Source organism: Ictidomys tridecemlineatus, chromosome 4 (assembly GCF_052094955.1).
Source record: "Ictidomys tridecemlineatus isolate mIctTri1 chromosome 4, mIctTri1.hap1, whole genome shotgun sequence".
NCBI classification, from domain to species: Eukaryota; Metazoa; Chordata; class Mammalia; order Rodentia; family Sciuridae; genus Ictidomys; species Ictidomys tridecemlineatus.
Window position 1 is genome coordinate 81,995,943 of NC_135480.1, and position 15,405 is coordinate 82,011,347.

At 34.7% G+C, this 15,405-nt stretch overlaps 1 protein-coding gene across 1 annotated transcript in view; it reads right to left on the bottom strand.

Moving 5' to 3' along the window:
- Mtmr2 (myotubularin related protein 2) overlaps window positions 1-15,164 on the bottom strand; it is a 105,952-nt gene extending 90,788 nt beyond the window's left edge. Inside the window, exon 1 of the mRNA XM_078046893.1 lies at window positions 15,001-15,164. Within this exon, the coding sequence (XP_077903019.1) occupies window positions 15,001-15,014 (14 nt within the window). The 5' untranslated portion in view covers window positions 15,015-15,164. The remainder of the gene's footprint in view (window positions 1-15,000) is intronic.
- Between the last annotated feature and the right edge of the window lie 241 nt (window positions 15,165-15,405).

Below are 15,405 nucleotides of genomic sequence, written 5' to 3' on the forward strand. Positions count from 1 at the left end.
TACTGTAGATTGATAATTATGAAGAAAAGTAAGTTGATTATAACTGTCTTAGGATTATGATATAATCAAAATATGAATATGCTTTATAAACAATAAAATGCTATGCAAATTAGTAGTTATTATAGTGACCTCTCTAGAGTAGCAGATGGATTAATATAGTTAGAAAGCCTGAGAAGAATTATGGCTTTAGAATTTCCTAAGTATTGTATGTGAATTTAGGCCATCTTACCTATCTGCGTTTCAATAAATGTGGCTAATATTTCTCTAATATTCATTCTTCATCTTCATCCTCTTACATGATGTGCACATAACTACATATACATGAGTATAGGAATGTGGGAATTAAGTGAAATGATACATGTAAGGCATCTTGTAAAATGCCTGGCAAGTTATCCATGTTCTACAAATGATAGTTCTCTATCAAATTAACTAAACCCATAAGAAAGACATGAAGTATAGACCAGACCAAAAAAGAACAGTCCATACAGCATTGCTGAAATTTTGGTGGCAACTGAAGTCCCCAATGCCAACTTTTTTCTAGTGATCTAAGGGATGTTAAACAATATCAACAGACATAACAATTTGAAATACATTTTTTAAAAAAATCTGTTTTAGTATTTAAAACAATTAATTTAATGTTTCCAGGTAATATTATCTGTATGATTGTGATTTAATCCAGCAACTAACTGTCACTTTTGCTTTGAGTAAATTTATTTGTCTCAGTTTGATTACAGTTCCTAAATGATGTATCTATGGATATGTTGCCTTTTTTTTATTCACATTCATGGCATTTTCATGACTGCTTGATATATTGCTTCAAGCACTGGGAAATAGATAAAAGATTTCTGGCACCTTGGGAAGGATGAATTTGTCCTGGAGAGTATATTTTGATATATTGTTATTGAATCTCCTGGAAATTGTTGTATGAACTGTCAAGTTCTGGCTGGTACCTGTTTTCAGTGTCAAATGTGGGGTATCTAATGTATATCACATTTATGTGGTGTGAGTTACTTATAGTTTCAAGGTCATCTATTGCACTTTTGCTCTGATTCATGACAACCAATATGAGTATACAAGAAAATCATCTCTCCTTGACTTTAAATGAAATTTGTGTTTGAGCTGAAAACTAATCAAAACCCAATGTTTTCATTTAGAGTTTCAATCCTTTTTAAATATTTAGAATTATAGTCAAGATTGAGTCAAAATGACCTAATGCTTTCCTTTTGCTTCTTTCTTTCCACAATGGAATAAGTTTGACATATATGTGCTCACAACTTTTCCATCCTTATATTAATGCTCTCCCACCTCCAAATCTCTGTTCAGATGCCTCCTTCTTCAGTCCTACCTGAATATCCCATTCAAAATTTTACATACACACTGCACTCACATTATCTATATTTTCCTCTAATTATTTTTTTCCATGCCATTTATTACCTTCTGTTTGTCATGTAATGAGCTTAAGAATTATGTTTATTATTCATTATCTGTGACTTTTAGTTAGTATGTAAATTCTGTAAAGGAATCTGTTATGTTTTGCCCACTGATATATCCCAAGCATCTAGAAGAGGGCTTGGCACAAAATAGGCATTCGATGAATATATATTTAAATGACTGAATGAATATATTGCATAGATGATTTTATAAAATTATTAATCTGATGTGATAATGCTCATGAGAACCCCACCTCATTACAAGGGGAAAATGGTAGCTATGCAGACCATATTTTGGGTGAGTGATGACTTTCTGAGAGGATGTTGTATTGGTAGAACACATGCATGTATTCTTGTGTATTGCCTTCCAGGCAATCTATCCATGACTAGGTTTAGTTAAAAAATGCATGTTCATTATTTATAATGCTTTCACATTATTCATGATAATTTTAAGACTTGAAAAGTTTAAGATACAACATCTGGGTAGTAGAATAAAGATGAAAAACTAGCAAGATTCTTTGTATTATCTGAATAGAGATCTCTGGGTCTGTGTTTACATTTCAAAGCCTGGATTATAAAATCACTATGCTGTGCTGTATATGTTATGTATGTATTCTCAAGTTCTTAATTAAATTACTCATTTTTTAATTAAGAATTAACAGAAAATTCAAAAAGTAGTAACCTGTTTAGCAGTAATTAAATAACAAAAAAAAAGAAAAAGAAAAAGAAACATTAGCAAAAATAAAACAAAACAAAACAAAACCTCTACCTCTCACCCATTTAAGGGCTTTAGTTTCAAAATGTATGTACATATGTGTGTTGTTGAGTCAGTGTGGTTCACATAAAGGAAACTTATAAAGGTAAATAGGAAAAAAGAAGTAGAAGGATGTTGATTATGAAGGATTGTTTTAGCATTTATACAAAGCCAAATATTTTTAATTAAACCCTCATTATATGACTTGAGGTTTAATAAATTAATCCCTTACTGAATGCAGTTTCATTAGGATTATTCCAAAAGATACAAACTGTTGAAAATGATTTAGAAAACAAAAACACAAACTTAAGAAAGAAAACAAAAGCAGGAATTTTGACTTAATAGCTCATTTTTGCTCTAGAAAAAAGGAATTTTCAGGAGGCTGCCCTCTTCCTCTGCATTTTATTTTTATAAATATTTATTGAAACTCCTGTCTTTCACACAAACATTTTGAGGTATCTTATAACAGAAGACCCAAATTAAAAACAAAAGAATATTTAAAAAACAGACTATATAAATATGCCATTGTTAAAAGAATCTTAGAGCAGTGTTTTCAAGATGCTGGAATAGAGAAGTTCCCTTTCCTGGTTGCTCTATGGTGTAAAATCAAGAGAGCAGACAGGCAGCTTTTCAGCAAGGTGGGTGAACAAAAAAAAAGATGTGGGTATTTAACTGGAATTTAATACTGGACACTCAAGGCAGATCAGGGACTTAGGAGGTTGGATATAATAAATTAAGGATGAAATCCCCAGTGCCACAGCTGTTGCCACAGATAGAGGAACCAGCCAGAGCTGTCCCCCCATGAGCAAACTGGAGGTATAGGGGAATTAATTAAAGGAAACTGGAAGGCCTGAAGTGTGCCTAGGAATGGAGAGTTTAGAGATCAAAGACGCTGCTTGACTAAACTGAAAGATGGGCTGCACAATATCCTTGTACAGGAAAGAAAGCTCATTTCTCCTGGTGGCATGTGGAGGACAGAGAAAGGAACCATTTTGCAGTCATAGCACAGGGGCTGGTAGCTGAGAGAGCTGACTCCTGGCAAACCCAAATTTGGCATGAAATTCAGGCCTGGCAAACTCACACTGCCTGACATAGAGTGTGCTTAATGACCAGGAGAAAATCAAATGTGAAAAGAGGTTCACACAGGTAATGGGGGTGATAGCCAGTGTCTCATTAGGGGGTTCTTCTTCCTGCTAAGGAGCATGTAAGCCACCTGAAATAATTAGTGAAGAACAAAATACAAAGAGTCATAAATATATTTACAAAAGCGGAGCCCCTGATACATCCAGTCCACACAAGATCTGAAACTAGATGAAGAAAAGATGGCTCTAATGATTTATTTAAGGAGGTACATCAAAGGCAGGGATAAGGTTTCAAGGCAGAGTCTTGCTTTGTGATTTTCTTGTAGTCAGCAGGTTGATTGGCATCTTGGCAGGTCACAACCATCTCAGGTGCTATGTGGGACATGGCCAAGCAGGATAGAAATTCAAAATGTTTCTGAGCAATTGACCAGAGAAAATGTCCGCTGGTCAGTCCCAGACACCAGACATTTCTATCCACTAGGCTTTGATGTACGGTGACCCACATGCAACCCATGTGACACACAGGGGAATACTGGTTGTGAAACTCCACCCAGCTTTCCCCTTGCTCCTCCATCCCTGCTTCTTATAGGACCTGGGAATTCAAAAGGGTTGGCGTGGGAGAGGTTGAGTTTGGAGACTGAATCCAAGATCAGGAAACATGGGGTCTGAAGTAATGGACTAAGAACTGGCTTCTCCAACACACAAATGGAACCCAAGGGAAATTCCTAGGGTGAAGACTTCCAGCTTGCGCTATGAACTGCTGGGCTCTGGAGGTGTACTGATTTAAATCTCCAGACTAATTTGCACTCAGGAAACAGCCTGAAGCCTACCTAAACCTAAACCTTGCCTCTAGGATTTCTGCCTTCTGGATTACCTCCCTCTAGCAACCCAGCCTGAGGGTGGAGCAAGCATCATATTCCAGATAACCCCACCTAACACTGCTGAGAAGGAAAGCTGAGAATCTTTTGAACTTCAACAGAAAGAATTCTTTAACTTTTCATTGAGACCTTTTTTTTCCTTTTTTCTTTTTCTCTGTTTAATTGTGACCTTAATGGTTCATGGATGTTTATACATATTCATATTTTTGTTCTCATATCTAGCATTTTTGAAACCAGTTATTTTTCATGGATCAGTTTTTTGAGGTCTAAGATGTTTGATTAGTATATTTCAGTTTTGTTTTATATTCTTTTTGAATTTTTCATTTCTAAAATTTTTATTTTATATGTTTATTTCCCTTGATCCTGTTTCTGTTTTTTTCCTGCTAACAGCCAATCTCTATAGTTGTCTTGTATTTTTCCATATTTTTTACTTCTATCTTTTCATTTCCTCCCTTGTAATCATCACATCCTATATTACTTCTGTTCTCTCCCTATCCACCTTTTGAAGTTGTAAATCCTTTTGCAAACTTACTGTTTTTATTATAGGTAATAACTGATCATATCATTTCTGTTTATTGTGGCAACACTGTAGGTGCCATAGCAGCAACTATTTGGTTCAATATTGTACATTGTTAGTATCAGTTGTTGTTATTATTTGCCTCCCTTTAAATGGTGAAGTACTGGAAATTTTCAGGGACACTATAAATACAGAGGGTAGAAACTCTACTACCTCAGATCCATAATTATATGGGTAGAAACACAAACAACATGACAAAGCAAGGGAACAAGTCACCCCAAACAAACCAAGATTCTTCAATAGCAGAATCTATCACCACCATAGTGGAAGAAATGCCAGAGAAGGAGTTTATAATGTAAATAGTTAAACTAATTTTTGAGGTAAAGGACGATGTAGGGAGGGATAGCAGAGAAAAAATACAGGAAGTGAAGTATCTCTTCAATAAAGAGAAATTCTGAAAAAAAAATCAGAAATCTTCAAAATGAAGGAATCAATAAGCCAAATTAAAAGTTCAGTGGAAAGCCTCACCAACAGATGAGATCACTTGGAAGGCAGCGTTTTAGGCAATGAAGGCAAAATATATAATCTTGAAAATAAAGATGACCATGGAGAAAAGATGTTAAGAGAGCATGAACATAACTTCCGGTAAATATGGGATAACCCCAAAAGACCAAATTTAATATTTATTGGGATAGATGAAGGCTCAGAGATATAAACCAAAGGAATGCATAATCTTTTTTTTTAAGAGAGAGTGAGAGAGGAGAGAGAGAGAGAGAATTTTTAATATTTATTTTTTAGTTCTTGGCAGACACAACATCCTTGTTGGTATGTGGTGCTGAGGATCGAACCTGGGCCGCACGCATGCCAGGCGAGTGCGCTACCGCTTGAGCCACATCCCCAGCCCATAATGCATAATCTTTTCAATGAAATAATATCAGAAAAATTTCTAAGCCTAAAGAATGAAATAGAAATCAGATGCAAGAGGCTTACAGGACCCCCCAATATAATACAAAATTACAAGAGACCCACAGCAAAGCACATTATTATGAAAATGCCCAATATACAGAATAAGGACAGAATTTTAAAGTCTTCCAGAAAACATCAACAGATCACATTTAGAGGTGAACCAATCTGGATCTCAGCTGAATTTTCAACCCAGACCCTCAATGCTAGGAGGTCTTTGAATAATATATACCAAGCTCTGAAAGAAAATGGATGCCAGCCAAGAATACTATACACAGAAAAATTAAACTTCAGAATTGATGATGAAATAAAAACCTTCCATGATAAACAATAGTTAAAAGAATTCACAACTAGAAAGCCTACACTACAAAACATACTTAATAAAATATTTTATGAAGAAAAATGAGAAATAAAAGTGAAAACCAACAAAGGAAGGAAATACGCTAAGAGTAGAGTCAACCAAAGAAAAGACTAATTAAAATTAAAAAACAGAACTAAATCAAAATGACCAAGAAAATCAATCATTTCTCAATAATAACATTGAATACAATAGGCCTAAATTCATCAACCAAAAGATATAGAATGGCTGATTGGATTAACAGACAAGGCCCAACAATGTGCTGTCTCCAAATATCTCACCTCATAGGCAAAGACATCCACAGACTGAAGGTAAATGGATGGAACATAATTATATCATTCACATGCAACTCATAAACAAGCAAGGGTTTCTATCCTCACATCAGATAAAATGGACTTCAAGCAAAAATTAATTAGAAGGGACAAAGAAGTGAATTTCATACTGCTTAACAGAAATATACAACAAGTAGTCACACCAATCATAAATATTTATGCCCCAAACAATGGAGCATCTTACATAAATCAAACACCTTCTCAATTTCAAGAATCAAATAGATCACAACACAATAATACTAGGTGACTTTAAAACACCCCTCTAATCACTTTATAAATCAAACAAAAATTAAGAAGCTATAGAACTCATGAATACAATCAATAATTTAGACTTAACAGACATCTATAGAATATTTTATACAACAAGGATTGAATACGCTTTCTTCTCAGGAACACACAGACCTTTCTCTAAAATAGACCATAACTTAGACCACAAAGCAATAGAGATAATGTCTTGCATTCTGTCCAATCATTATGAAATAAAATTAGAAATCAATAATAAAAAGTAGAAGCTACTCTAACACCTGGAGACTAAATATGCTATTGAATGACCAATGGATAGCAGAAGAAATCAGGAATGAAATAAAAAAAAATTCTTAGAGGTAAATGAGAATAGTGATAGAACATATCAAAATCTCTGGGACTCTATGAAGGCAGTTCTAAGAGAAAAGTTCATTTCATTGAGCTCATTTATTAAAAGGATAGAAACTCACCACATAAATAACCTTACAACTCAAAGCCATAGAAAAAGAAGAAATCAACACCCAAAGCAGTAGAAGATAGGAAATAATTAAAATGAAAAATGAAGTTGAAACAAAACAACAACAAAACAAAAGTTTGTTCTTTGAAAAAATAAATAAAATTGATAAATTCTTAGCCAAGCTAATGAAGAGAAAGAGAGAAAATTCAAATTACTAAAATTCATGATGAGGACTGGAGATGTGTCTCAAGCGGTAGCGCGCTCACCTGGCATGCACGCTCGCCTCAGCACCACATACAAAGAAAGATGTTGTGTCCGCCGAATACTAAAAAATAAATATTTAAAAATTCTCTCTCTCTCTCTTTAAAAAAATTAAAAGATAAAAAATTAAATTAAATTCATGATGAGAAAAGAAATACCACCACCATCTGAAATACAGATGATAATCAGAAACTATTTTGAAAATGTATACTCTAATAAAATAGAGAATCTTGAAGACATTGACAAATTTCTAGAGACATATGAATTATCCAAATTGAATCAGGAAGATATAGAAAATTTAAACAGTTCAATATTGAGCAATGAAATTGAAGATACTATCAAAAGCCTACTAACAAAGCAAAGCACATGACCAAAAGGATTATCAGTCCAGTTCTACCAGACCTTCAAAGAAGAACTAACATCAATCCTCCTCAAATTATTCCATGAAATAGAAAAGGAAGGAACCCTTCCAAACTCATTCTATGAAGCTAGTATCATCCTGATACCAAAACCAGACAAAGACACATCAAGGAAAAAAAACTTCCGACCAATATCCTTGATGAATATACGTTCAAAAATTCTTAATAAAATTATGGCAAATCACATACTAAAACATATTAAAAAATACTGCACCGTGACCAAGTGGGGTTCATTCCAGGGATGCAGGTTGGTTCAACATATGGAAATCAATAAATGTAATACATCACATCAATGCACTTAAATACAACAATCACATGATTATCTTAATAGATGCAGAAAAAGCACTTAACAAAATATGGTGTCCAATCGTGTGAAAAACACTAGAAAAACCAGGGATAGTTGGAACATACCTTAATGTTGTTAAACCCAACATCATTCTAAATGGAGAAAAAAAAATTAAAGCATTTCCTCTAAAAACTGGAACAAGACAGGGATGCCTTCTTTTACCACTTCTATTCAACGTTGTCCTTGAATGTCCTAATAGCCAAAGCAATTAGATAGAAGAAAGAAATTAATGGGATAAGAATAGGAAAAGAAGAACTCAAATTATCCCTATTTGTTGATGACATGATTTAATATCTAGAAGCCCCAAAAAACTCCACTAGAAATCTTCTTGAACTCATAAGTGAATTCAGCAACGTATCAAGATATAAAATTAACACCCATAAATCAATTGCATTCCTAAAAATCAGTGATGAATCAACTGAAAGAGAAATTAGGAAAAATATCCCATTCACAAGTTTTGAAAAAATAAAATATTTAGGAATCTACCTAAGAGAAGAGGTAAAATCCCTCTACAATGAAAACTACTGATCACTGTGGGAAGCCATGTATAAATTATGGGTTCGTTTGAGCCAACATAAGGCAGAGAAGCTGCTTTACTGGGAACTCCTAGGTGAAATTCCCTGGTTTGAGAAAGCCCAGGTCATGCTGGTGCTCTGCCTTAACAAACAGACTTAGAATCAAAATAACTGCCTGGAGATGGGCATCACCTGCCAAGCACAAAACAACCAGTTTACTTCAAGACCCCTGCCACATTGAAACCTTTGATGTATTTCCCCTTAAATAAAGGATTGGGGTCTTTTTTATTTGTTCAGTTCTAGTTCCTATCAGTGCTGAAAGACCCATCAGGCTTCCCCTTTAAAATCTATTTTCTGGCTTTGTTTTTATTCCTTACTGATTATTTCAGCCTTTTATTTTCCTAGGCAACTCACATCTCCAGGCAGCAATCTGCTTTACTAGGGTGCTGGTAATCCTGGCATAATTGGCACCCAAACAGGGACCAAAAAAAAAAAAATGTATCCAGATTTCATGGTGTGTATACCAAGCCACAAACCATAGGATTAGTGATCCAAATGACTGAGATTTTAACTAAACAGCTGTGTGTTAATTCTCCCACCAAAAGACCAAACAAAATTCCTATAGGAAATTTTTTTCTTATGATCTTTTATAAGAAATTAAATCCCCCTTGTAATAACGAAAAAATTTCAGCTTTTGACCTGGCTCATGGCGTTAAAATCTTAACAAAGAAATTAAGTTTTCATGGGCTTTTTTCGAGCCTCTCACTCTACTCAGCTGCAGCCTCCATCTTTTAAGAGCAGGCAGGGGGTTAGGGAGAGAGCGAAAATTAAAATCCCAGCTGTGATTTTTTTTTTTTTTTTTTTTTGCTTCCTCGATTAAAAACTTGCTGGAAAAAAGGTATCATCCCAAGCTGATTTTGAACCAGCAAACTCTCATGCATGGTAACAATTATACTGTGGCAGTTCTCTACTTAATAATGTTATGGGCCAGGTTATATGAGCAATGACCAAACAGACTCCATTTTACCCTGATACACCATATCATGTAAGAAATACTTCTCCCATGGGAAAGCCCTGTCTCTGTACCCATTAATAGTTACCTGGCATAGCATACTTGGCAACACAAAATAGCAATTCTTATACAATGTAAAACTGTTCTCTTTGGTTTCCATTTTTCTTAGGCAATGTACCTTGTCAGAGATGGATTGTCTAGATGTTAGTAACCATTCTCTAACTTGTATTGGACTAGGGTCATTTTGACCCACTTCCCTTCTGCTTGCTTGCTACTATGCCAACTTGGAAAGTCCCGTGGGAAATACCAATGTACCCATTGCATTGTCTCACTAACTGCCCAATTCAGCTTCTGTGCCTGCTTGCTTGCAGCTACATCAACCCAGATGTGGTTTTTGCCTTTAAATATCCTAAAGTGCCCAGGCTTGGGGCTGTTTCTTGCAGAGATAGCTATGGTTTCTGAGGGGAGCAGTGGCCAGCTGGCCGGCAAAATAAAGACTCTTTAATTTGGACAAAACTGGGACTTGGTGTGTTTTCTGAGTGACTTGCCCCACAACAAATACCTCAATCCCTTTAAATATAACAAGCTGTAAATTCACTGCTTTATCAACAGCTTCATCCTCATCCTATAACATAGGAACTCACTCATTCTCTCTCATTTTCTCAATAACTAAACTGTCTAACCAAAGTTAAATGAAAAATTCTAAAGTTGATGAAAGGTGTTCTAATTATACTTTTTAATTGATTTTTTTAATTTTAATTTTTTAGGGATAATGCTAAAAGTAAATCTGGCAATTATCAAGACAAAAAGACAGCCACTTGATATGTTTTCAGTTTTTTCATAATTGTCAGATTTCAAACCTGGCTTATCCATCAAAGCAGGCCTGCCATATAATTAAACCATATAAAAGTCTGAGTGGCTCTATATTAATTTCTAAACAGGTTAAATCAAATAAAAGCTTTGGTAAGTATTTATACCATTACTTCCCACCTTTGTCGGTCCACTTATAAGAAGTCATAAAACTTTTTTTATTTGTCTGATTTGTAAATATATGCACACAATGTCTTGTATTTTTGTAATGTCTGCATTATGTGATATCAAAATTGACTCATAAATTAATGAGCATGCTCATAATTTAAAATTAAAATGAAAAATGGATCCAAATACCTTTAATTCATGTGACTTAAAAAGGTTCAATTTGAATTGGGCAAACAGATGAAAATAAAAATATCTTTAAAATTATTAAATCAAATTTTCCTGGCTGGTCAGATAATTAATAAAATTTCTCATCCCTATAATATTTAAAATTTGTTTCCATTTGCTTTTAATAATTTTATTCAACAGGAAATAGGTGATTAATACTGTTATCTACATTTGTTTGATGTCTTGACTTTTACAGTTAAGAATAAGTAAATTAAATTTAAGATAAAGGGGATTAGTTATATAAGTCTTTATTAAATGAGATACTTATTAATTTACAAAGTTAAAGTGCTGAAACATCATCTACTAAACATAAAAACATCAGGCACTCTTAAATAAAATATATGTAAACATTAGGCGTTTTCGTAATTTGGTTAATATAAAGAAGGTCTAAAAGTCCTTTATTCTCTTTGTTCTCACTGAGAACAAAGTTACTGGGAATAAGAGTCTCTCAGGTGTGATCTACATGCAAACTGCCTAAGAGCTTCTTTCTCTAGTAAAGGCTATGAATGTCTAAGTAAATTAAAACAAAATTTATACAAAATAAATTTCAAAAAGTTTATATGTAACTAAATTGGTTATATATAAGTAACACAATTAGCTAAAATTATTTAGGACTTTAAAAAAATATTTATTTTTTAGTTTTAGGTGGACACAACATCTTTATTTTATTTTTATGTGGTGCTGAGGATCAAACCCAGTGCCCCACAGGTGCTAAGTGAGCACTCCACCACTTGAGCCACAACCCCAGCTCCTATTTAGGACTTTTTACTCTTAAAAAAAACCTGCTTACTTTTATCCTAAATTTCAGACATGAGGTCTATTTACAAGATCTTTTCATAGACCACTGTTAATTGAGCCTTCTAGGTAAAGAAGAAAAGAAGAAAAAAATGCTTAAAACAATCTACTCTCATTGCAATAAAATAATTTCTATGTTGAGTTTTATTATTTAGAAAACTTGTTTTAAAGTAATTAGGTTTTGTAAAATTTTGTACAAATAACAATAACAAATAACAATAACTGTTATTTTTAAAAAAGATTTTTTTAGTTGTAGTTAGACACAATATTTTAAATTAATTAATTAATTAATTAATTTTTTTATGTGGTGCTGATTTTTTATCAGATGTGATCTACATGCAAACTGCCTAAGAGCTTCTTTCTCTAGTAAAGGCTATATATGTCTAAGTAAATTAAGACACATGCTAGGCGAGTGCTCTACGGCTGAGCCACAGCCCAAGCCCAATAACTGTTATTTTAAAGTACCACATTATATTCCAGATTTCAATTTTTTCTCTCAAATCTGAACTTGGTTAATATAAAAACATCAATGTAATTATGATATTGTTAACTAACTTGCTACATATTAATCGAATCTTTGTCTTCCCAGTATAGAAGTCTTTAAAATATTAGACAACGGTGCTATAAACATACCTTGGAGAAAGGACAGCCTCTTCAATAAATGGTGCTGGGAAAACTGGAAATCCGTATGTAGCAAAATGACATTAAATCTTGTCTCTTGCCAGGCTCAAAAGTGAATTCAAAGTGGATCAAAGACCTAGGCATTAGACCAAAGACCCTGCACCTACTAGAAGAAAAAGTAGACCCAAATCTCCATCATGTTGATTTAGGAACCAAATTCTTCAACAAGAGTCCTGAAGCACAAGAAGTAAAATCAAGAATTAATAAATGGGATGTTATCAAACTATAAAGCTTCTTCACAGTAAAGGAAATAACCAAGAATGTGAAGAGAACCTACAGAATGGGAGAAAAATCTTTGCCGCCTGAACCTCAGATAGAAAATTAATCTCCAGGATCTATAAAGAACTCAATGACCTGCAGGAGACCTGAGGGCCCATCCCAGGGAGCACCTGATCTTGGAAGAGAGGACAACCATGCCCTGCTTCAGGGGAGAGGATGACCGCTCTGCCCTGCTTCTCCCCATGTATCAATGTGCGGCTCCCCTCAGACTACCTCCATCTTGGGATGCTGCAGCCACCACCATAGCCTTCCCCATGTGGTAGCCTCCACCATTGGATAATGGAAAGGGCTGCCCATTGCATGGCCCGCCCTTTCAGCCCGATCTCTGAAAGTGGTCACCTTTATCTTAAGATGCATCTTCCACCATCTTGAGTCACCTAAGCTGCTGCCTCCCCCATATTTTGCTGGTGCAGCTTCCATCTTGGGACATTGACTTGGGCCTGGAAGCCCAACATCAAGGTACTTACGGGTTTGATGCTACTACTGCCTCAAACTAGGGACGTGGCTGCTGCCATTTAGGGACAACAAAACAGGATCTGGAAGACTATCACAAAGGTTCCTGTGGGCTGGGTTACATCAGAAATATCCCTATTAGGTGTGCTAATAGACATCATCTTGTTGCAGAAGCAAAAGAGAGCCTTGTACAGGGGTTGCCTCTTTTTCTTTTTCTCCTAATAACAGCCAACTTCTATTTATTTCTTTCACTCTTCCTGTAATCTAATATCTCTATATTCTCACATCCTACCTCATAAACATCACATTCCACAAACCCCTTTTCTCTCTGTCCACCATCAAAAAATGAAACCCTTATGTAAACTGACTGTCTATATCATAGAGGATATGGAACACATTATTTATGTTTATAGTGACAAAACTCTAATTGTTTAAATAGGAGCTATTTGATTTAAGGTTACATATTGTTTGCATTGGGTGCTGTAAATATTGATCTCTCCCTTAAAGGTGAGGTATTGGTAACCAGCAGGGCACTACAAGATTATAGGGTAGAAGCTGTAATACCTCAGAACTGTGCTACAAGAAAGGAAGACACATGGACAACATGAAAAAACAAGGGGAAAAAGTGCCCCAAACAAACCAAGACTCTAGGCTCCTTTGACAACACAGTAGGTGAAATATCAGAGAAGGAGTTCAGAATGCACATAATTAAAATTATCTGCACATTGAAGAATGACATAAGAAAGCAAATACAGGCAAAAAAATTATCACTCCAAAAGAGATAAGAGAGCAAATACAGGCAACAATGAATCACTCCAACAAAGAAATAAGAGAACAAATATAGGTAGCAAATGATTACTTTAAGAAAGAGAGATTCTGAAAAAAAAAGTCCTTGAAATGAAGAAAACAATGTACCAAATTAAAAATTCAATAGAAAACATCACCAACAGACTAGATCACTTGGAAGACAGAACCTCAGACAATGAAGACAAAATATGCCATCCTGAAGAACTCAAAAACTTAACACCAAAAAAAACCCCAAATAACCCAATGAATGAATGGACAAAGGAACTGAACAGATGCTTCATAGAAGAAGAAATACAAATGGTCAACAAATATGTGAAAAAATGTTCAACATCTCTAGCAATTAGAGAAATGCAAATCAAAAATACACTGAGATTCCATCTCACTTTAGTCCCTGAATAGGAATAAACAAGAATACAAGCAACAATGAATTTTGGTGCAAATATGGGGAAAAGGTACACTAATGCATTGCTGGTGGGACTGCAAAATGGTGCAACCATTATGGAAAGTAGTATGGAGATTCCTCATAAGACTTGGAATGGAACCACCATTTGACCCAATTATGGCACTCCTCAGTATTTACCTAAAGGACTTAAAATCAGCATACTATAGTAATGCGGCCACACCAAAGTTTATAGCAGCTCAATTCTCAATAACTAAGTTATGGAATCAAACTAGTGCCCTGTGGAATTCAAACTAGATGAATAGATAAAGAAGAACCAAGATTAAGAATTATTGGTATAATTATTGATAATTATTGATCACAACTAGCGGACTACACTATGAAAGTTAAAGTAATAAAACAAAAGTAAAATCAAATAAAAATTGTATGAATATGTTATTTTTACTGTGTAACGTAGAGCTGGTACAGAGATAAGAACCATTTAGCTAAAAAGAAGGAAATAAATCTTTACTTACAGTTAAAAGGGCAATCAGAGATTTTAAACAAGAGTACATAAACTGTTCAGGAAAATCTTAGCAGTTCTGTCCTAAGTTTTCCTCAACAATTGCTCAGGCTCAGGCCTTTAGAACACAGACCAACTTCCCTTACCCTGTTTTATGCCTTAAGCATCGAATCAGCCTTTTTTCATCTATAATAGTTGAAGATATAGATGAAAGCTGCTCCAAATTCTTTTTTCCAAAACAGCAAAATGTCAGATAGCTTCCCCATTCTGGCCCTCTCATTTTAAAGCTTAAGTTTCTTGATATCATTCTTACCTGACGTCTCTCATGTTGTGTGTAGCAGTGCTTCTCCAGTTTCTTTCCTCTCTTTACTGGTTTTAGGCAAAGCTAACAAATGAAGTCATCTCTGGAAAGACTAGTGTTGATCTTGGAGATTGATTAAGTAAAATTTTAGTTTTTAAACTCTATGTACAAAGTGTTGTTTCACTGCAAATACAAACATAGAAATGTTTGTATGCTATAAAAATTAACATTCTTTTGAAGGTCAGCCCAAGCTGGGTGCGATGGCATAATCCCAGTGAGTCAGGAGGCTGAGACAGAAGAAATGCAAGTTCAAGGTCAGCCTTAGCAAAGCAGCAAGCCCTACGCAATTTAGTGACACCCTGTCTCAAAATAAAAAATAAAAAGGGTTGAGGATGCAACTCAATAACAATATGTACC